The sequence below is a fragment of the Tursiops truncatus genome, chromosome 1 (genome assembly GCF_011762595.2).
Source record: "Tursiops truncatus isolate mTurTru1 chromosome 1, mTurTru1.mat.Y, whole genome shotgun sequence".
Lineage (NCBI taxonomy): Eukaryota > Metazoa > Chordata > Mammalia > Artiodactyla > Delphinidae > Tursiops > Tursiops truncatus.
This window is the reverse complement of record NC_047034.1, coordinates 146,298,507-146,320,447: the sequence shown is the minus strand read 5'-3', so window position 1 is coordinate 146,320,447 and position 21,941 is coordinate 146,298,507. Positions and strand designations below refer to the sequence as shown.

At 36.6% G+C, this 21,941-nt stretch overlaps 1 protein-coding gene across 4 annotated transcripts in view; it reads right to left on the bottom strand.

The window, feature by feature from the left end:
- Nucleotides 1–482: 482 nt before the first annotated feature.
- IPP (intracisternal A particle-promoted polypeptide) overlaps nucleotides 483–21,941 on the bottom strand; it is a 40,625-nt gene continuing 19,166 nt past the window's right edge. For all 4 annotated transcript variants that reach the window (XM_073790432.1, XM_073790435.1, XM_019937888.3 and 1 more), the window contains 4 exons: nucleotides 18,686–18,823; nucleotides 17,383–17,505; nucleotides 15,150–15,370; nucleotides 483–2,480 (listed from right to left, as the gene is read on the bottom strand). In XM_073790432.1, coding sequence (XP_073646533.1) covers nucleotides 2,256–2,480; nucleotides 15,150–15,370; nucleotides 17,383–17,505; nucleotides 18,686–18,823 — 707 coding nt within the window. In that variant the 3' untranslated portion in view covers nucleotides 483–2,255. The remainder of the gene's footprint in view (nucleotides 2,481–15,149; nucleotides 15,371–17,382; nucleotides 17,506–18,685; nucleotides 18,824–21,941) is intronic.

Here is a 21,941-nt window from a genome sequence, read left to right as displayed (position 1 = left end):
GTTTCAGTGAGGAAAATTACTTCTTTGCTTCTCTTAAATTGCATGAGGACTGCACAAACTTAAAACTTTTCTCTGATCTCAATCTTTCAGAATACGGCCAAGTCATATTTTTAGGCTAACTGCCCACTTTTTTTTTTTTTTTGCCCGTGCCACAAAGCATGCAGGATCTTAGTTCCCCAACCAGGGATTGAACCTGTTCCCCCTGCAGTGGAAGCTCTGAGTCCTAACCACTGGACCACCAGGGAATTCTCTACAGTGTGCAATTTTTAAGTACATTGGACAGGATATTTAGAAGTATATTGAATTGTTAAATATTTTGGAGGAAGATCACGTTAACAGTTGCTCAGAAAACAGAATTAAATGTAAAACTAAATGTGCAAGTCCTTAAAGTTGAAACACTAAAAATCATGGGCAGTCCTACTACACTTTGATAATCCAGGAATGCTGCTAATAAGCTAAATTAATTAGTAATACAAGAAAAAGCAAAGAAATCAAGATACTTTATTAGTACATTCTTTTTAAAACAATCTGTCATTACCTAGGAAATAATCATATTTATAATTACTTATTTTCAGGCATTGTCTGGACCTATTAGGCCCAAACACTGATTGTGTTGACTACATTTCTGCCACAGCAGTACAAAATGCCTCCCTTCATAGTGCCATTTTAGGTTGGCATCAGGCAATAATGAAAATTAAATGATAGGAAAATTTGTAAATCTCTTGAACCAGAATGCAGATTCTCTTTAACTAGAAATATTAAAGGCACATGAGTTACAACTCAAATAGTTTACAAATTATCTTGATACTTCATTCCTTGACATTTTACAGATCCCAGCCAGGCATCTGTGACCCTTCAGACTTTCAGGGTACCCCAAAGAATGGGATACAGAGCTTTCTGTCTGCACTACGTAAGCTTTTCTTAATATATGCATATGGTTAAGTTATGAAGGAAAGTATCTTTGTGAGTCTATCCAAATATTTTGGATATGAGTGCTGCCTGAGTCTTTAATGCTTACCAAAGGTTTTCTATCTAAATAAGCCACTGATGCCTATAATATACTGGAGGATTGTACAGAAAAGGGGAAATCAGGGATATACAAATCAAATCCTGGAACAGCCAGGTAAACCTAAATGTATAAGACCTTTAATATATATGGCTCCAACTGACTAGTAGAAATAATTTAAAAGTGATGATCATGTACACAAAGAATCTTCGTCTCAGAAATGGACAGAAAACAATTCTTTAGACTGCTTCTCAGGGAAAATGAGAAGTTTTGAGAAGCAGTTTTGGGTCAGAGGCCTTTCAGCGTACACTTATGAGTTAGTATCTGTAAAAAGTTTTACAGGTACCTACAATTCCATCTTCTCCAAGCCAGGCAGCAGCTTTGTACTAAACTCATATTTAGGCTTGCCCAAGTGTGAGTATGCTTTACCAAGCTTGATAATCTAATAAATTCCCTCTTCCCAAAGCTAAACGTATTTTTGGTAACTATTTAGAAAAAGGTGCATTCAACCTGCTGGGCTCTATCACCCATTACATCATCCTATTGCAATAAAGGACTGTCACTAAGAACCTCCTATTAATTCCTCATCTGCATTCCAGCATCAAGACAAAACCATAAGTGAGCAAAAGCTTTTTTATGCTGTTATCAACAGGTGAAAACTTATATATATAAATAGCTAGATATTTCCCACATGTCCCTCCCAGTTTTCCTGCTGTTAATAAAAAGTTTTGGACTAGTGAAAACTCCTGGAATAAAATAAAAGTAGGAAGTTGCTTCATTGGCTTTTCTTTGTAGGGTAAACTATGACCATGGAAAATTGCACTCTGGATTGAATCATGAATGTATAGATATCTTTAAACTGTCTCATTGATATTCTTAAATGACACAATGGTCATGTTACAGCTTAACTGCACTGGAGAAGCAGCTAAAGGGACTATTTGCCAAGAAGCTTCTAGCAAATCATTTTTACAAATAGGACTCTACTCCTAATTGGACAATTCTAGAGCATAAACAGCATATCTACTGGTAAGCTTGGCAAATTTGTGTGAACTCTTTATTGATTTAGGATATATTCCATATCGCTTCTCACTCAAATTCTTTAAAAAAATCATTTTTTACTCATTTATCTACCAAATTCACAGAAAACTCAACAGATGAAAGGGTCCTATCACCAAACACAAGTGTGATTTGCAAAAGGTGAGATCCTGTATTTTCAAAATGTTGCCTGTGCTCTCTTACGCTTACTATTTCATAGTACAGCAACACCTCCTTCACAACGACTGGTGATCATGTTACCAATTTCTGTCCATGTATCTGAATGAGGGTTATAAACTTCAACTGAGTCCAAGGTACCTGGGGCCAAGAAATCGTGACTGGAAGATCGACCTCCAGAAACATACAGAAGCCCGTTGACTGCCACAGCACACATGCCTGCTCTAGGCACTTTCATTGAAGCAACTTCAACCCACTTTTCCTGGATAAGGGAAAAAAAGAAGTTAGCAGTGCCATAACATGGTAACAGGGAAAAGTGCTGAGAAATTAGGTACTCTGGTTCTTTTTTAAAATTTTTATTTATTCTTTTAATATTTATTTTTATTTATTTATTTATTTAGGCTGTGCTGGGTCTTAATTTCGGCATGCGGGGATCTTTGTTGCAGCACTTGAGATCTTTTAGTTGCGGCATGTGAACTCTTAGTCGCGGCATGCATGTGGGATCTAGTTCCCTGACCAGGGATGGAACCTGGGCCCCCTGCATTGGGAGTACTGAGTCTTACCCACTGGACCACCACGGAAGTCCCTCTGGTTCTTTTTACATGTTTAAATTTCAAACTCACAATCCAGTCATATAAGTATATAGAACATTTTAAATTGAAGTTTAAAATAGTGAATTTAGAGGAAAGTAATGAAAAATATATCTGTGATTAATTATAAGTTATGGTCACCAAGAGATAATCTAGAAATTTACCAGGGAAGTCTGGAAGGACTTTTTAAAATCTTTAATATAATAGGTCTTATAAATCTCCAAGAGAACAATACAGTAAACAACACTGGCCAAATTTATTCGAACATGGATTCCTTTTTTCAAGGACCATCTGGTGCAGTTAGTAATTTGCAAAACATATTTTCAGAAAGGTAGTACAGATCAGGGATTGGAAACTAGGGCCTATTTTTGTAAGCCTACAAACTAAGAATGATCTTTCCATATTAAAAGGTTATTTAAGGGACTTCCCTGGTGGTCTAGTGGCTAAGACTCCATGCTCCCAATGCAGGGGGCCCGGGTTTGATCCCTGGTCAGGGAACTAGATCCTGCATGCCGCAACTAAGAGTTCACATGCTGCAAGTAAAATCCCGTGTGCCACAACTAAAGAACCTGCATGCCGCAACTAAAGATCCCGCATGCTGCAACTAAAGATCTTGCATGTAGCAACGAAGATCCCACATGCCGCAACTAAGACCCAACGCAGCCAAATAAATAAATAAATATTTTAAAAAACGTTTATTTAAAAAAATATATATGGAAAAAGAAGAGATTGTATGTGGCCCCCAAGGCCTAAAATGTTTACTATCCGGCCTTTTAATAGAAAGTTTGCTAACTCCTGGTATACATTATTCACTGAAGAAATTTCAATAAGCTGCTATATCCAAAATGACTGTAAAGTCTTACTCCAGGGAATATGTCTATACCCAGAAAACAGGAAAGCTAATAAAGTTCCTGAGAAATAATCAAGAGAGAAAAGAAAAAGTTTCCAGATTAAAAAAAAGAATCTGAAAATAAAGCATATGATGCACAAAGTTTATAAAGTCATAAAAGATGAAAAAAGATTATTCATCAGTGCTAGAGAGTGAACTTTTTGAGGAGAGCAACTTAATGAGCTTTACATCCCGGTACCCAGTATAGAACCAGCACATTATAGATGCTGATCTGAACTTAAATGAAATTCTGAAATACTAACACCAGGGACAATCCTTTGAAATTGAAGGACCATATTAAACTTGAAGGCTATTTGATTATATGAAGTTACAGAATACATCACAAAGTTTTCACAGCTGAAAAAATACTCATTTTAAAAGATAGATATATTCACAAAAATACCTATAGCTGGTTAAGGTAAATCAGGATGTTGGGTTTATGTTTATCATTAGGGAGAGCTAACCTTTGCTCCCCTACAAAAATGGCTCTGGACAAGAAGAGTAAGGGAATCATGGGGCTCATTCAGTAATGTTTATCTTTCATTTCTATCAGTGTATTAACTACAATTTGCTTTTTATTTTGAGTCCCCTCAAAATAAACTCTGTAAAACCAGAAACATGTTTTACATTATCTTTAGGGTTTGAATCTATAATGTAGGACTTTAGTAGACAGTAAATAACAATAACATTTCAGATTTATGCATGAAAAACCAAGGTAACATTACTGATAAGCACTTAACTTTGAAATGAAAATCTATTCATTTTTAGCCATAGAGAAACATTAGCAAGAGAAAGCGCCCTCAGAAAGTTCACTTTCTCTATTCCCCACATATAATAGAGACCACTTAGAAAGTGAAAGGAACCTGAAATATCACCAAAGTTTGAAACTTGTCACACATGAGAATCAAAATTATGCTTTACAACAAAACAAAAATTCTACTTTTGCCATCTCTATTCAAGATTATACTGGAGGCTCTAGTGAGGGCAATTAGTAAAGAAAATGAAATAAAAGCCATCCAGATTGGAAAGGAAAAAATAAAATGATCTCTAATTATAGATGACATGATCTTGTACATAGAAAATCCTAAGGAATCCACAAAAACAGAGTACAAGTGCTGCAAGGTTTCAGGATATAAGATGAATATACAAAAATTGATCAAATTATTATACACTAGGAATGAAAAAAGCTGAACATGAAATTAAGAAAATTCAATTTACAATAGCATCAAACATAATAAAATATTTAGGAATAAGTTTAACCAACAAAATGCAAGATACTGAAAACTATAAAACACTGTTGAAACAAACTGAAGAAGACCTAAATAAATGGAAAGACATCCCATGTTCAAGATGAAAAGACCTAATATTGTTAAGATGGCAATACTGCCCAGATTGATCTCAGATTCAGTGTAATCCCTATCAATACCCTGCTGGGTTCTTGGTAGAAACTGACAAGCTGATCCTAAAATTCATATGGAATTCAAGGGACCCAGAACAGCCAAACCAACTTTTAAAAAGAAATTCCAAGTTGGAGGACTCACAATTTCTGATTTCAAACCACAGAGCTACAGTAACTAAGACAGTGTGGTAATGGCATAAGGATAAATATAGAGATAAATGAATAGAATTAAGAGTCCAGAAATAAACCCTCACATTTATGGTCAACTGATTTTCAACAAAGATACCAAGACAATCAAATGGAAAAGAGTCTTTTCAACAAATGGTGCTGGGACAACTGGTTACCACATGCAAAAGAATGAAGGTAGACCTCTTCCTCACACCATATACAAAAATTAACTCAAAAATTAATGAAAGACCTAAATATAACTGTAAAACTTTAAAAAAAGAGTAGGCATAAATCTTCATGATCTTGAATTAAGCAATGGTTTCTTAGTTATAACACCAAAGGCACAAGCAACAAGCGAAAAAAATAAATTGGACATTAAAATTAAAAACTTTTGTGCTTCTAAGAATACCATCAAGAAAATGAAGAAAACCATAGGATGGGAAAACAATTTTGCAAGTCATATATCTGACAAAGGACTTGCATCTAGAATATATAAAGAACTCATATCCAGTAATAAAAAGACAAATAATCCATTTTACAATGGACAAAATTAGAACAGATTTTTCTTCAAAGAAGGATAAATGACCAATAAGCACATAAAAGGTGCTCAACCTGGGCTTCCCTGGTAGCGCAGTGGTTGAGAGTCCGCCTGCCGATGCAGGGGACACGGGTTCGTGCCCCGGTCCGGGAAGATCCCACATGCCGCGGAGCGGCTGGGCCCGTGAGCCATGGCCGCTGAGCCTGCGCGTCCGGAGCCTGTGCTCCGCAGCGGGACAGGCCACAACAGTGAGAGGCCCGTGTACCGCAAAAAAAAAAAAAAAAGATGCTCAACCTAATTGACCATCAGGAAAGTACCAGTCAAAACCACAATGAGGGGCTTCCCTGGTGGCGCAGTGGTTGAGAGTCTGCCTGCCAATGCAGGGGACACGGGTTCGTGCCCCGGTCCGGGAGGATCCCACATGCTGCGGAGCGGCTGTGCCCGTGAGCCGTGGCCGCTGAGCCTGCGCGTCCGGAGCCTGTGCTCCGCAACGGGAGAGGCCACAACAGTGAGAGGCCCGCATACCGCAAAAAAAAAAAAAAAAAAAAAAAAAAAAAAAAAAAAAAACCACAATGAGATACCAGTCCACACCTACTAGGTCAGCTATAATAAAAAAAGATAAATAATAAGCATTCAATGTAGAGAAATGAGAACCCTCATATACTGCTTGTGGTTATGTAAAATGGTATAGCCCCTTTAGAAAACAACCTGGCAGTGCCCCAAAAGGTTAAACATAGAGTTACCATATGACCTAGCAATTCCACTCCTAGGTATATTCCCAAGAGAAATGAAAACATTCAGTCCACAAAAAAAAACATGTACACAAATGTCCATAGCAGCACTGTTCATAATAGCCAAAACACTGAAACAACTCAAGTGTTTGGTTTGTGAATTACATTTCAATAAAAAAATATAAAAATAAAAATCCTTTCTACTTATAAAGAGAAAAAAGTAAATTTAAAAATCTTTAGGTTTTGAACGTTTTAATAACCAAAACTAGTTTAAGAACCATAAAATTCAAATAACACTAATCCATATTTCATAAAATATGTTCCCTGAAACACTTTTCTCCCGCAAGATGTATCACAAACAAAAGTAAGGGTTGTGTGGTCAATTAAATTTGAGAGACTTAGCATAAAGATTCATGAAGTATATTATTTAATAAATTGTGTAAAGAAGTCCTGTAAGAAACGTATTCAACTTTGTTTAATCCAACTTTCCCTAAGTATAATTGACCAGGGCAACTCATGTTACCAAATTCCTATTAACAATGCAAAAAAATAGTATTCCATGGCAATTAATTTGGAAAAAATTTGTCTAACCTATAAGTCTATGGCATAACACACCTTGTACTTCCATTATCCCAGCACTTAATAAACTGTAATGCAATTGTTTGTCTATTTATTTCTCTATATTCCCCACTAGAATGTAGGCTTCTTGAGAGCTGGGGCCTTATATATTTAGTTTGCCTTTGTTTCCCCAGGTCTGTAAGTATTTGTGAATGAATAAATGGACTAATAAACAAATGCATGGCAGAACAGTGACTCAATGAAGATACAACCTACTTTCTCTTCTTTTCCTAGCATAATTGCATCAACCTAGTAACTGAGGGCATGAGAGAATAATGGGGCGCTCATATGGGCAATGATAAGATGGGTAATATGCAGAGGTGGCAGGTGGAGAAGACAGCTAGTATGGTAGGTAGATTTGTTTCATTGAACAAATAAGTAAATAGAGAATACCAGGAGCCAAGTTTTTAACTGATAGAGAAGGTATTTACAAACATGGGAATGGCGAAGGCCTGAAAGAATCTGAGGTATACTGGAATTGGTGCTATCATTGTGAACTCATGGTTTTATAACATATATGCACAGATATAGAAATACTTATAAATGAATATGTGTGTGAATACATATATACACATATATACATTTGCTGTTTACTGTTTATGTTTAGCTGTTTACTGAAAATACCTAGAAGCAGCAATACCCCAGTAGCAATGAGTACTCTGAGTGACTAATCTTGGTTTCTAAATACTGTCCTTCACTAAGAGGAACTAATGCTTCTTGGAGAAATGACTGATTCCAGGGCCAGATCAGAGAAGTATAAGCTTTCTTGTACTTGAAATATTTTATTATGCCAGATAGTAAAGAAATGCTCAGTGAATGATGGAATCATGTTAAAAGGACGGAAACAGAATGGATTTCTACTTTCAGTCATGATAGAGTAATTGTTACCAAACTTGCCCTCCTACCATAAAGACCTAGAAAACTCAACAAACTATATGAAATAAAGTCCTCAGACAATGGACAACAGGCAATGAAAAACTGTGATTCAGAAAAAGAAACAAACAATGTGAGCTCCATGGTTGTCCAGGCTTTCTGCCTGGAGGGCTTTGTGAATAGCAGTACAGGGAAGGGAATCCCAAGCAGAGTATGACAGTCAGCTGATCCAGGAGACAGAAATCAGAGTTTAGAGAGGATTATGCAGTTGAGACATGCAAGGAAGAGTGCTAGAGGACAGAGGTTCCCCTGAGTCTGGCTGAATACCCCTAAACTATGCATGCATAAAATGAGACTCTATGAAAGAAAATAAAAATAATAAAAAATAAAAACAACAAAGAGAAAGTTAAAAAAAATTTTTTAAGTGGAAAAAAAAGAAAAAAAAATGAGCCCCTATGAGAACAGTCAAAAAACAACTAATAGGAGGATGTAACATAGTTAGACATATATTTGGTCTCTGACCCCAGTTCTTGACACAGAGCTCCTAAATCCCTTGGAATTTCCTGGGTGATAGGAATGTCTCCTCCTTAATAAGGCAACTCTTGGCAGGATCCTGTATAACCTCAGGATGGGAGCCTTTTACCAGAAAAATCAAGCCCAGATTAGAAGCTTGGAATGTTCAGTCCATACCCTATCATCCAGGGAGGAGAGAGGGGCTGGAGGTTGAAATAATAATTGATCATGCCTATGTGATGAAACCTCCATAAAAATCCTAAACTATGGGGTTTGGAGAACTTCTGGTTTGATGACCACATCCACATGCCAGGAAAGTGATACCCCAAACTTCACTGGGGCAGAAACCTGTAATCAAGACACTTCTGGATCTTGCTGTATGTACCTCTTCATCTGGCTATTCATTTGTATCCTTTATAATAATATAGAATATAAAAATGATATATTCTATTCTATTCTATATTATATTCTATTATTCTATATTTATAATAATATATAATATCCTTTATACTAAACTGGTAATAGTTAAGTAAAGTGTTTCCCTGAGTTCTGTGAGCCATTATGGTGAATTATTGAACCTGAGGAAGGGATCACGGGAACCCTTAATTTGTAAACAAGTCAGTGGTTAACCTGAGGACTGGCGTCTAAAGTGAGGGGCAGTCTTGTGGGACTGAGCCCTTAACCTGTGGGATAGCTAGTGTCAGAACTGAACTGACTTGTAGGACACCCGGTTGGTGGTGTCCACAGAGAATTGGAGAAGAGCTTGGTGTGGAAAACCCACACATTTGGTGTCAAAATATTGTGAGCAAAGAAACAGTTTTCCTTTAGAGGAGCTTAACAATTCTCAGAGCTCACACAAGACTGGATGATATTCTAGTTGTTGTTTTTTTATATCTTTATTGGAGTATAATTGCTTTACAATGTTGTGTTATTTTCTGCTGTACAACAAATGAATCAGCCATATATATACATATATCCCCATATCCCCTCCCTCTTGCGCCTCCCTCCCACCCTCTCTATCCCAACCCTCTAGGTCATCACAAAGCATAGAGCTGATCTCCCTGTGCTATGCCGCAGCTTCCTACCAGCCATCCATTTTACATTTGGTAGTGTATATGTGTCAATGCTACTCTCTCACTTTGTCCCTGCTTCCCGTTCGCCCCCAGGGTCCTCAAGTCCATTCTCTACGTCTGCGTCTTTATGATATTCTAGTTTTGACAAGCCAAAATGAAGAGACCTTGTTGAACAGCTAGGGCATACAGTAGAGAGTCAAGAAGGGCCATACTTCAGTGGTAGGGCTAAACTATACCTAAAAGACCTAGATCTTCTAGACCTTCCCTACAAAGCTTAAAAACAAGTCTCAAATAAATCAATCTTATTTGCAAATAATTTAACTGTCTATCAAAACTAAACTCAACACTTCTTATAGGAAGAAGACAAAATCCAAATACTCAACAACATAACATTCACAATGTCCAACATCCAATCAGTTACTAGAAATGTGGAAAAGCAAAAACACTCTGACTTAAACCAGGAAGAAAAATTTCAACAGATACAGATCCAAAAATGACAAGATAATAGAATTAGCAGACAAGAACTTTAAAACAGACATCATAAATATATTCAAGGATCTAAAAGAAAACATGAAAATGATGAGGAGAGAAATGGAAGACATTTAAAAAGCAACAACCAAAAAGATCTTCTAGAGCTAGAAAATATAATACCTGAAATGAAAATTTTCCTAAATGGAATTAGACACTGCAAATTAAAAGTTTAGACATTGATTAATGAACTTGAAGACACAGCAAGAGAAACTATCCAAACTGAAGCACAGGGAACAAAGTTTCAGTTATGCAGGATGAGTAAGTTCTAGCAATCTAACGTACAGCATGGTGACTATAGTTAAGAATACTATATTGTTTTCTTGTGTTTTTTTTTGCGGTACGCGGGCCTCTCACTGTTGTGGTCTCTCCTGTTGTGGAGTACAGGCTCCGGACACGCAGGCTCAGCGGCCATGGCTCATGGGCCTAGCCGCTCCGTGGCATGTGGGATCTTCCCGGACCAGGGCACAAACCCGTGTCCCCTGCATCGGCAGGCGGACACTCAACCACTGCGCCACCAGGAAAGCCCCTATACTGTATACTTGAAATTTACTAAGAAGGCTGACCTTAAGTGCTCTCACCACTCACATAAAAAAAAGGAAAAGGGAGCTATGTGAGTTGATGGGTATGTTAATTAGCTTGATTGTGATAATCATTTCACAATGTATACATAGAGCAAAACATCACACTGTACACCTTAAAATTATACAATTTTTTTTGGTCAATTATACCTCAGTAAAGCTGTAAAACAAAACCAACAAAAACAAACTGAAGTACAGAGAGAAAAAGGATGGGAAGAAATTAACAGAGCCTCAGTGACCTATGGGGCAATATCAAGTGGCCTTACATGCATGTTACTTAAGTCCCAGAAAAACAGCAGGAGAATATTTGAAGGAATAAGGCTGAAAATATTCCAATCTGATGGAAGCTATAATTCCACAGATTCAAGAAGTTCAATGAATTCCAAGCAGGTTAAACACCAAAATCCAACAAGACATACCATATTCAAATTACTGGAAGCCCATGATAAAGAGAAAAATCTTAAAAACTGTCAAAGAGGGACTTCCCTGATGGCCCAGTGGTTAAGAATCCATCTTGCAATGCAGGGGACGCCAGTTCGATCCCTGTGGAACTAAGAGCCCACATGCCACAGGGCAACAAAGCCCGCACGTAGCAACTACTGAGCCAGGGCACCACAACTAGACAGAAGCCTGTGCACTACAATGAAAAGCCCACATGCCACAACTAAGACCCGATGCAGCCAAAAAATAAATAAATATTTTAAAAAAAAAACTGTCAGGGCTTCCCTGGTGGCGCAGTGGTTGAGAGTCCGCCTGCCGATGGAGGGGACACGGGTTCGTGCCCCGGTCCGGGAAGATCCCACATGCCGCGGAGCGGCCGGGCCCATGATCCATGGCCGCTGAGCCTGCACGTCCAGAGCCTGTGCTCCACAACGAGAGAGGCCACAACAGTGAGAGGCCCGCGTACCGCAAAAAAAAAAAAAAAAAAAAAAAAAAAACTGTCAAAGGAAAAAAAAAGACATTACATACATGGGGAAACAAGGATAAGAATGACTACTGACTTCTCATCAGAAACAATGCAAGAACTAACACAACATTGTAAATCAACTATATTCCCTTAAAAATTATAAAGAAAAAGAAACAATGCAAGAAGATAAGTAAACAACAATGTTAAGTGATGGGGGAAAAAAAGAACAACCTAAAATTCTATACTCAGCAAAATATCTCTCAAAAATGATGGTAGAAAAATAGTTTCAGAAAATGAAAGCTTCGAGAATCATTGCCAGCAGACCAGCACAAAAAGAAATATTAAAGGAAGTTCTTCAGGCTAAAAGAAAATGATATGAGATAGAAACTTAGTTGTACACAATGATTAGAACTAGAAATGGTAAATATATGCATAATTATGAAATATTTTCTCAGTAAAATTTACTTATATATAATTGACTGCTTAAGCAAATATAACAACAACATATTGTGGGGTCTACTATATATATAGTAGTAAAATGTACAACAATAGCACAAAGGATGGAAGGGAGAAATGTAAGTATGTTTTTGTAAGTTTCTTACATTAAAAGTGAAGTGCAGGACTTCCCTGGTGGTGCAGTGGTTAAGAATCCACCTGCCAATTCAGGGGACACGGGTTCAAGCCCTGGTCTGGGAAGATCCCACATGCCGCAAAGCAACTAAGCCTGTGTGCCACAACTACTGAGCCTGAGCTCTAGAGCCCACGAGCCACAACTACTGAGCCCGCGTGCCACAACTACCAAAGCCTGCGCACCTCGAGCCCGTGCTCCGCAACAAGAGAAGCCACCACAATGAGAAGCCCGTGCACCGCAACAAAGAGTAGCCCCTGCTCGCTGCAACTAGAGAGAGCCCATGCACAGTAATGAAGACCCAATGCAGCCAAAAAAATAATAATAATAAATAAATAAATACATACATAAATAAAAATTCTTTAAAAAAAAAGTGAAGTGGTAAATCATTAGAGAAATGCAAATCAAAACCACAATGAGGTATCACTCACACCAGTCAGAATGGCCATCATCAAAAAATCTACAAACAATAAATGCTGGAGAGGGTGTGGGGAAAAGGGAACCCTCTTGCACTGTTGGTGTGAATGTAAATTGATACAGCCACTATGGAGAACAGTATGGACGTTCATTAAAAAACTAAAAATAGAACTACCATACAACCCAGCAATCCCACTACTGGGCATATACCCTGAGAAAACCATAATTCAAAAAGATACATGTACCACAGTGTTCACTGCAGCACTATTTACAATGGCCATGACATGAAAGCAACCTAAATATCCATTGACAGATGAATGGATAAAGAAGATGTGGTACATATATACAATGGAATATTACTCAGCCATAAAAAGGAACAAAACGGAGTCATTTGTAGTGAGGTGGATGGACCTAGAGTCTGTCATACAGAGTGAAGTAACTCAGAAAGAGAAAAATACCGTATGCTAACACATATATATGGAACCTAGAAAAATGGTACTGATGAACCTAGTGGCAGGGCAGGAATAGAGATGCAGATGGAGAGAACGGACTTGTGGACACAGGGTGGGAAGGGGAAGCTGGGCCGAATTGAGAGAGTAGCACTGACACATATACACTACCAACTGTAAAATAGATAGTGGGAAGCTGCTGTATAGCACAAGGAGATCAGCTTGGTGCTATGTGATGACCTAGAGGGGTGGGATGGGGAGGGTGGGAGGAAGGCTCAAGAGGGAGGGGATATATGTATACACATAGCTGATTCACTTTGTTGTACAGCAGAAGCTAACACAACACTGTAAAGCAATTATAATCCAATAAAGATGTAAAAAAAAAAGTGAACTGGTATGATATTATTTGAATGTAGATGTAATGCATTAAAATACCTATTATATATAATGCAAACCCAAAAGCAACCACTAAGAAAAAGAGTGAAGAGATATAGTTAATTGGACAAAAGAAATAAAATGGAATACTAAAACAATAACAATATAAAGACAGAAAAGGAGACTTCTCTGGTTGTCCAGTGGTTAAGACTCTGTGCTTCCACTGCAGGGGGTGTGGTTTCGATCCCTGTTTGGGGAACTAAGATCCCAACATGCCGTGTGGTGTAGCCAAAAAATAAAGACAGAAAAGAGGAAAAAACAAGGATGGATTGTGTAAATAGAAAAACAGCAAAATAAGAGTCTAAAACCCAACTGTATCTATAATTACATTACATATAAATAGTAAAAATTCTAAGAAGCCCATTTGAAAGTCAGAGATTGTCAAATTTTAGGAAAAAACAGACCACAACTATGTATTATCTTACAAGAGATGTAGTTTTTAAAGACATAGATTTAAAGTAGAAGGAAAGAAAAAGGTATACAATGCAAATACTAATCAAAAGATAGCTTGGCTACCTTAATATCAGATAAAATAGACTTCAGAGCAAAGAATACTGCCAGAGATAAAGAAAAACATTTCATGGCTATAAAAAGATCAATTCATCAAGAAGATATAATAATCAATGTATACACATTTAATAACAGAGATTCAAAATATGTGAAGCAAAACCTGACGGGGATGAAAGGAGAAACAGGCAAATCCATAATTACAGATAGAGATTTCAACACTTCTTCCTTAGTAATTGACAAAACAATTGAACAAATTAGAAAAACTAGGGAAGAGAATTCCCTGGCAGTCCAGTGGTTAGGACTCTGCACTTCCATTGCAGGGTGCATGGTTTCAATCCCTGGTCAGGGAACTAAGATCCCACAAGCCTCACCGTGTGGCCAAAAAAAAAGAGAAAGACTAGAAAAGACCTGAATGCTAACCAACTTGACCTAACTGACATTTATAGAACACTATTCTCAACAACAGCAGAATACAAATTCTTTTCAGGTGCACGTGAAACATTTACCAAGACAGAAATCACATAAAATATGCTCTGTGATCACAGTAGAATTATATTAAACCAATAACATAAAGATATCTAGAGAATCCCCAAATATTTGGAAATTAAATAAAATACTTGTAACGACTCATTGGTCAAAGAAGAAATTACCAGGGAAATTAAAAGCTATTTTGAAGTAAATGCTAACTAAAATACAATATATCAGAATGTGTGGGATGCAGTTAAAGCAGTGCTTGAAAACAATTTAGAGCTTTAAAGATTTATATTCTAGAAAAAGAAAGGTCTAAAAATCAATCATCTGAGTTTCTACTTTAAGAATCTAGAAAAAGAAGAGCAAATTGAACCCAAAACAAATAGAAGAAAGGAAAGAAACAGTAATAGTAACAGAAATCAATGAAATAGAAGATGGACAATCAATAGAAAAAAAATCAATGACACCAAAAGTTGATTCTTTGAAAAGAAAAAAAAAAAGAGGGAAAAAACCTATAAATAATATCATGAATGAAAGAATACATGGCACTACAGATCATTACAGACATTAAAAGAATAACAGGACACTAAACAATTGAAATCATCCAACCTACCTCTTCAAAGGAATATTTTTCTACAGTGTGAAGAGCATCTTGTGTCTCATTCCACCCTCCAATAGAATAGATGCAGTCATTGAGTGCAGCCACCCCAAGATATGCTCTTCTGGTTCCCATTGGAGGAAGTGGAGACCAACGCTTGGAAAGTGGATCATAAACTTCAAAAGAACGAAGCTCTATTCCTTCATTGCTGATGCCCCCAATCACATAAATTAAACCTGGAAATGGAATATTTTTGCTCAGATGCTATAGAAAATAGGATACAAATAATTATAAAAAGTAATAATTGTGATTTAAGTTTGCTATCTGATATTATACTTAATGCAGGGCTTACAATATTCTTTTAAGAGAGAAAATTGACTTCTGTCTAGTTTATCACAGCTCTCATTTAAGCATGTTACAAAGAATTAGGGGTATGAATTTAAAGTGGCATTGAAGGGCTTCCCTGGTGGCGCAGTGGTTGAGAGTCCTCCTGCCGATGCAGGGGACACGAGTTCGTGCCCCGGTCCGGGAAGATCCCACATGCCACGGAGCGGCTGGGCTCGTGAGCCATGGCCGCTGAGCCTGCGTGTCCGGAGCCTGTGCTCCGCAACGGGAGAGGCCACAACAGTGAGAGGCCCACGTACAATAAAGTGGCATTGAATTTTCAAAGAACTTAATGATGCTATAACAAAACAATTTGTCAGACAAGGATTTCTGATCTTATTCTTTGCTTAATGATCTCAAGTTCCAGATCCACTGCTACCACATATAGGTAAAAAAGGATGGGGAGAAGGATTTGTTCCCCCTTAAAAACTGTCATACACTTAAACTGGGAATGACATGACCCTGTTGGTGACAACCTAATGGTTGCTCAGATGGACAAAATGAATTTAAATTAGAATAGTTTATGGCTAGATTAAGGTATCAGATATGTACAGTAGACTGTAATTCACAGAGTTCCTTATTAAATTTAACTGAAAATAATGGTTCTGACAATCAACAATTATTTTTTTTGAGTATCTACTGTTGTTCCTAGAGGTCTAAAGTGAGAAGTTATAAGGAATGGCATTTTAAAAAAATTTATTTATTTGGCTGCACAGGGTCTTAGTTGCGGCACACAGGATCTTTGTTGCCGCGTGTGGGATCTTTGTTGCGGCATGCGGGATCTTTAGTTTCAGCATGCGGAATCTAGTTCCCTGACCAGGGATCGATCCCATGCCCCCTGCATTGGGAGTGCAGAGTCTTAACACTGGACCACAAGGGAAGTACCAAGGAATGGCATTTTAAGAAACATGAGCTAAATGTTAGTAAACTTGGGTTCTAGCTCCAGCTTTGCTAGTAACCAACTATGAGAAAAGACAACTCACAGCCTCCTGATCTTCAGCCTCCTCATCTAAAAATAAAGGGGTTGAAATAGAGAATCTCCAAGATGCCTCTCTAGCTCTATGATTTTAGATGGGAAGATAAAAATAATAAATAAAAAACAATTAGAGAACACTATAATATTAAACAATAGAACATAGTCTGCACCATGTAATTTGAGTATTTAGCTGCTAGCAGAAATCTGAGAAGGTGCTCAGAAGGCAGAAAGAATTTCAGCTGGGAACAGAGCAGGCTGAATTGTCACATAACAATGGGCAGACTGCTTCCTACTCTACAGGTACATGTAAATCTGTTCTCCATTTCTGGACAGAGAATAAGGTTCTATTTGAGAGTGCTTATTAATTACCTCTCAGTGTATAATAGACAATTACAATTAAAATAACATCTGTATACCACTTTAATATGTAGTACAACATTTTTCAAATCTGTGATAGCATTGTGTGTGTACTGAATCACAATGTATTCTATAAAAAAACACTGAAGAAGCCTATGACACTATGAAGATTGTTTTTGATAATCTCTCCCTACTTAGAAATATATACTAAGGCCTACAAGGGAGAGAAAATAACAATAATGGATGACAGTTCAAATGCTTATTTTGCTAATTAGGTATTTTTGCCCATCTGGAATTCTTAATTCTAGCTTTGTTTATTTTGGGGAAAAAAATGATTATTTTGGCAATACAGAAATAAAGATATAAGAGGTTTAAAAATATAGGAGATTAGAAGCAGAATTTCCACACTGTTAGTGTCAATTATTCAAAACTAACAGACATAAAATATACTTTTGTGAAAATAAAGCCTCAAGCTCAAACAGTTTTTTTAAGAAATATATATTCAGGAAAAATATTTTATAAAGCAATTACCTTGCATTTCACAACACCCAAAGTAGTAGCGTGACATAGCCATGTTGCCAACTACTTCCCATTTATTTTCATCGGGATCAAATCGTTCAATGGTGTTCCCTATCTCAGCTCCAACCCAACCACCTGAAACCAAACAGAAAAATATTATTTTTGGAATAAAGGAATTTTATTTATGAAAGACACCTTGGAGGGACCTCCCTGGCGGTCCAGTGGTTAAGAATCTGCCTTCTAATGCAGGGGATGCTGGTTTGATCCCTGGTCGGGGAACTAAGATCCCACATACTGCAGGGCAACTAAGCTCGCGTGCTCTAGAGCCCACGCGCTATAGCTAGAGAGAAGCCCGCTGGAGTAACGGAAGAGCCCACGCACCGCGATGAAAAGATCCCGCATGCCACAGTGAAGGTCCCGCGTGCTGCAACTAAGACCCAATGTAGCCAAATAAATAAATAAATATTTAAAAAGAAAAACACCTTAGAAAACATCTAATCTGACAACTTTATATTATGGATGATTATCCTATGGACCAGAGAGGTTATCTGTCCAAGATCACATGAAAAGTTAGAATTTGATTGTAAGTAGAACTTGGGTCTTTTAACTCTCTGCCTAGGTTTCATAAGAGATTTTTTTTTTTTTTTTTTTAATATTTGGCTGTGTTGGGTCTTTGTTGCTGTGCGCTGGCTTTCTCTAGTTGCAGTGAGCAGGGTCTACTCTTCATTGCGGTGCATGGGCTTCTCATTGCAGTGGTTTCTCTTGTTGTGGAGCATGGCCTCTAGGTGCACAGGCTTCAGTAGTTGTGGCACATGGGCTCAGTATTTGTGGAGCACAGGCTTAGTTGCTCTGCGGCATGTGGGATCTTCCCGGACCAGGGCTTGAACCTGTGTCCCCTGCATTGGCAGGAGGGTTCTTAACCACTGCGCCACCAGGAAAGCCCTCACAAGAGATTTTTTAAAAATAAAACAAAACAAAACCAAAAACTTCAATCTATTGCATAGGAAATATGGTACTTTGCAAAATAACTTTTTGAAACAACGTCTGCGTATTCAGAATGGTTATCCTAACCATGAAATTTAACTAGTCAGCTAAAATGCTCCCCTAGAAATCTCATCTATATTTTATGTCCATCTCCTTCTAAGAATTCCATACTTGACAATATCTCCCAAGTAATATAATTTTGAGAATAAGAACTTTTAAAGCTAAAAGACACAAGTTTGTTATGGGAAGGAAGGAAAATTTCTAAAGTAAGCAGAATTTGACTAAGAATTTAAATAATATTAGATATCCTTAAATTGGAGAGTATAATTACCCAAAGCATAGATAGCCCCATAACACACACACACTCCCAAGCCACAGCGGGGGTGATTCATTGAAGCTACAGTTGTCCACTGTTTAGTAACTGGATCATAGCATTCAGTACAGTCAAAAATCATTGAATCCTTTTCACCTGAGTTAAATAAAAGAGACACATATGAGAAGATTTAGTAATACTAATAGCCTAGAACCACAATACAATATTCAGCAGCATTCTGTGTTGTCAGAAATTCAATTATTATGTCTGATTTTATACTATTCTTTAAAATTTATTTGCCCACCAAGTGTTATTTTGAATCCATAGCACTGTCATTTATTAAAGCCCACTTAATGAAGCAAAGTGGGCTATTATCTGTTTCTAATTCTACCACCCAAACAATCTATGTAATTTTTGAGGATACAATTTGCATTCTAACACTTCCATATTTTCATAGTTTAGATAGCTGGCTCTGCTACAATTTGAGTTTTAATGCAATGCTTATCTAGCAACAAATAGAAAATGAAAAAAACATTTTTAAATACCACTTAAAATAGAATTTAAAAATATACTATACCTAGGAGTAAATCTAATCAAAGATTTATAAGAACTTTATAGATATAATTTATAAATTTTATTTAGATAAAGTTTTAAATTAAGGAATATCTAAATAAATGAAGAGATGTATCATGTTGATGAGTTACAAGTGTCAATGTAAAGATGATTATTCCCAAAATGATTTATAGATTTAATGAAATCCCAGTTTTTAAAAAACCCTTTCTTTCTTTTTTATTGTATTTAAATACATATAACATAAAATGTACCATGTAAACCATTTTTAAGAATGCAGTTCAGAAAAAAAAAATACAGTTCAGTGATGTTAAACACATTCATATTGTTGTACAGCCATCACAACCATCCATTCCCATAATCCTTTTCATCTTGTAAAACTGAAACTCTATACCCATTAAACAATAATTCCCCATTCTCTCCTTTGCCAGCCCCTGGCAACGACCATTATACTTTCTGTCTTTTTGGTTTTGACTACTCCAAGTATCTCATATAAGTGGAATCATACATTATTATTTTTAAAAACAGATTTGATAAACTAATTCTAACTTTTATATGGAAGTATGAAAGACCTAGAATAGCCAAGCACTCCCAAAAAGAATAATAAGGAAAGAGAAAATGTCCTATTAAATAAGCCTATCAGACTTAAAATAGAGCTTTAATAATTAAGATAGGAATAAACAGAGAGACCAGTAGGAAAGAAAGGAAATTCTAGAAACAGATCCACATATATATGATTACTTGGTATATGACATAGTTTGCATGACAGAGCAGTGGGGAAACAAAACCGCTGGGAATTGGTTATATATATGTGGAGAAAAATGAAACTGGTTCCTTACTAATACTATCCGTAAAAATTCAATTACAGGTGAATTACAGACATAAATGTAAATGGAAAAACTATAAAATTTTAGAAAACAATAAAGGTATATATCCTCATGACTTTCCAGTAGACAAAGGATTTCTTTAAAACGATATAAGAAACACTAACCATAAAGGGAAAAAAATAATAAAGTTGGCTACATTAAAATTAAAAACATTCATTTATCAAAAGATACCATAAAAAGAGTAAAAGATGAAGCAGAGGAGTAGGAAAATATATTTGCAGCACATATAATCTTATGAGGGCCTAGAATCCTGATGTATACAAAACTCTTACTGTGCAGAAAAGAGTCACCATAAGGCCTAAAACTGCCTATGGTTAGAAAGGCTTGCTCACAAGGTTGACCCTTACCTGGAGTCTGGGAACATGGCTAGTAAAAAGTTCCCTACACTCACATAAACTTTTCCCTAAATGATAACAGTGGCTTTTTGCAGTGGTGAAAATGTTCTGGAATTAGTGGTGATGGTTGTACAATTTTGTGAATATACTAAAAACCACTGAACTGTACACTTCAATGGTGAATTTTATGATATGTGAATTATATCTTAATTTTTAAATATAATACTTAGAATATTAACCCAGATATGAATGTATCTAAAAGGAAATAAACTATTGACTGTGATTATCTCTGGGTGGTATGATTATAGTATGGGTGATTTTTATTTTCTTTTTCATATGCTTCAGGTTTACCAAATTTTCTACAGCAAATCTGAATTACTTTGGTAAAAAAATTTATATTATATATATATAATTATATATATAATATATATTATATATATTATATAATATATATTATATAAAATATATATTATATATTATATGTATTATATTATATATAATTATATATTAAGTAATATGTTAAGATAGTAATGTTTATAGTATTAATAATGGCTAGTAAAGTCATAGCAGTTTTTTTTTGTTTGTTTTTTGCTGTACGCGGGCCTCTCCCGTTGCGGAGCACAGGCTCCGGACGCGTAGGCTCAGCGGCCATGGCTCATGCGCCCAGCCGCTCCGCGGCATGTGGGATCTTCCCGGACCGGGGCACGAACCCGTGTCCCCTGCATCGGCAGGAAGACTCTCAACCACTGCGCCACCAGGGAAGCCCAGTCATAGCAGTTTTGACGGGCTCCCATTTGTACTTCTGTGGTATCAGGAAAGGGGATACATATATATGGAAGTGTCGCAAAGGACACTGTGACCCTAGGTTAAACTGGAGAGAGTTCACGCAATGCAACTGCCGAAGTGTACATAAAAAGAACTATTAGAGTTCTAGCCAAAGATTATATAGAGTTATAGTCTTTATACTGACAGATGGTTATTGCTCAAAACTCTAATTTCTTTGTTACGATTTTCAGATGCACCATGACATTTATTGATTTAATAAACAGTTTTTGAGTGATGATTATGTTCCCTCCAAAAGATAAAAATCAAATATTCCCTACATCTCTCTCATTTTAAACTGACGGTATCATAGTTGGAAAACAATAATATGATTTTTGATTTACAGCTTTCAGTATTTTAGAATGACCCATAGAAATAAAGCAAAAAAATTGGCTGTAAAGGTTAGAGATGATCTACCTAGGCTGGTTGCTATAAAGACAAATTATTCAGAAGTAAATATTTATATCAAAGGTGTTAGTATTTATTTCTCTTTAGATCCCTCTCTAATAATTATTTCTCTCCCAAATTCAAATCCCCTTTTAATTTTATTCATTAATCATTTTAGAATTTATAGTAATAGTTTCAGAAAACACAGTGATTTTAATCAAGAAATATATCCCAATGTCTAGCTGACATGGTTTTTATACATCCCACTGCCCA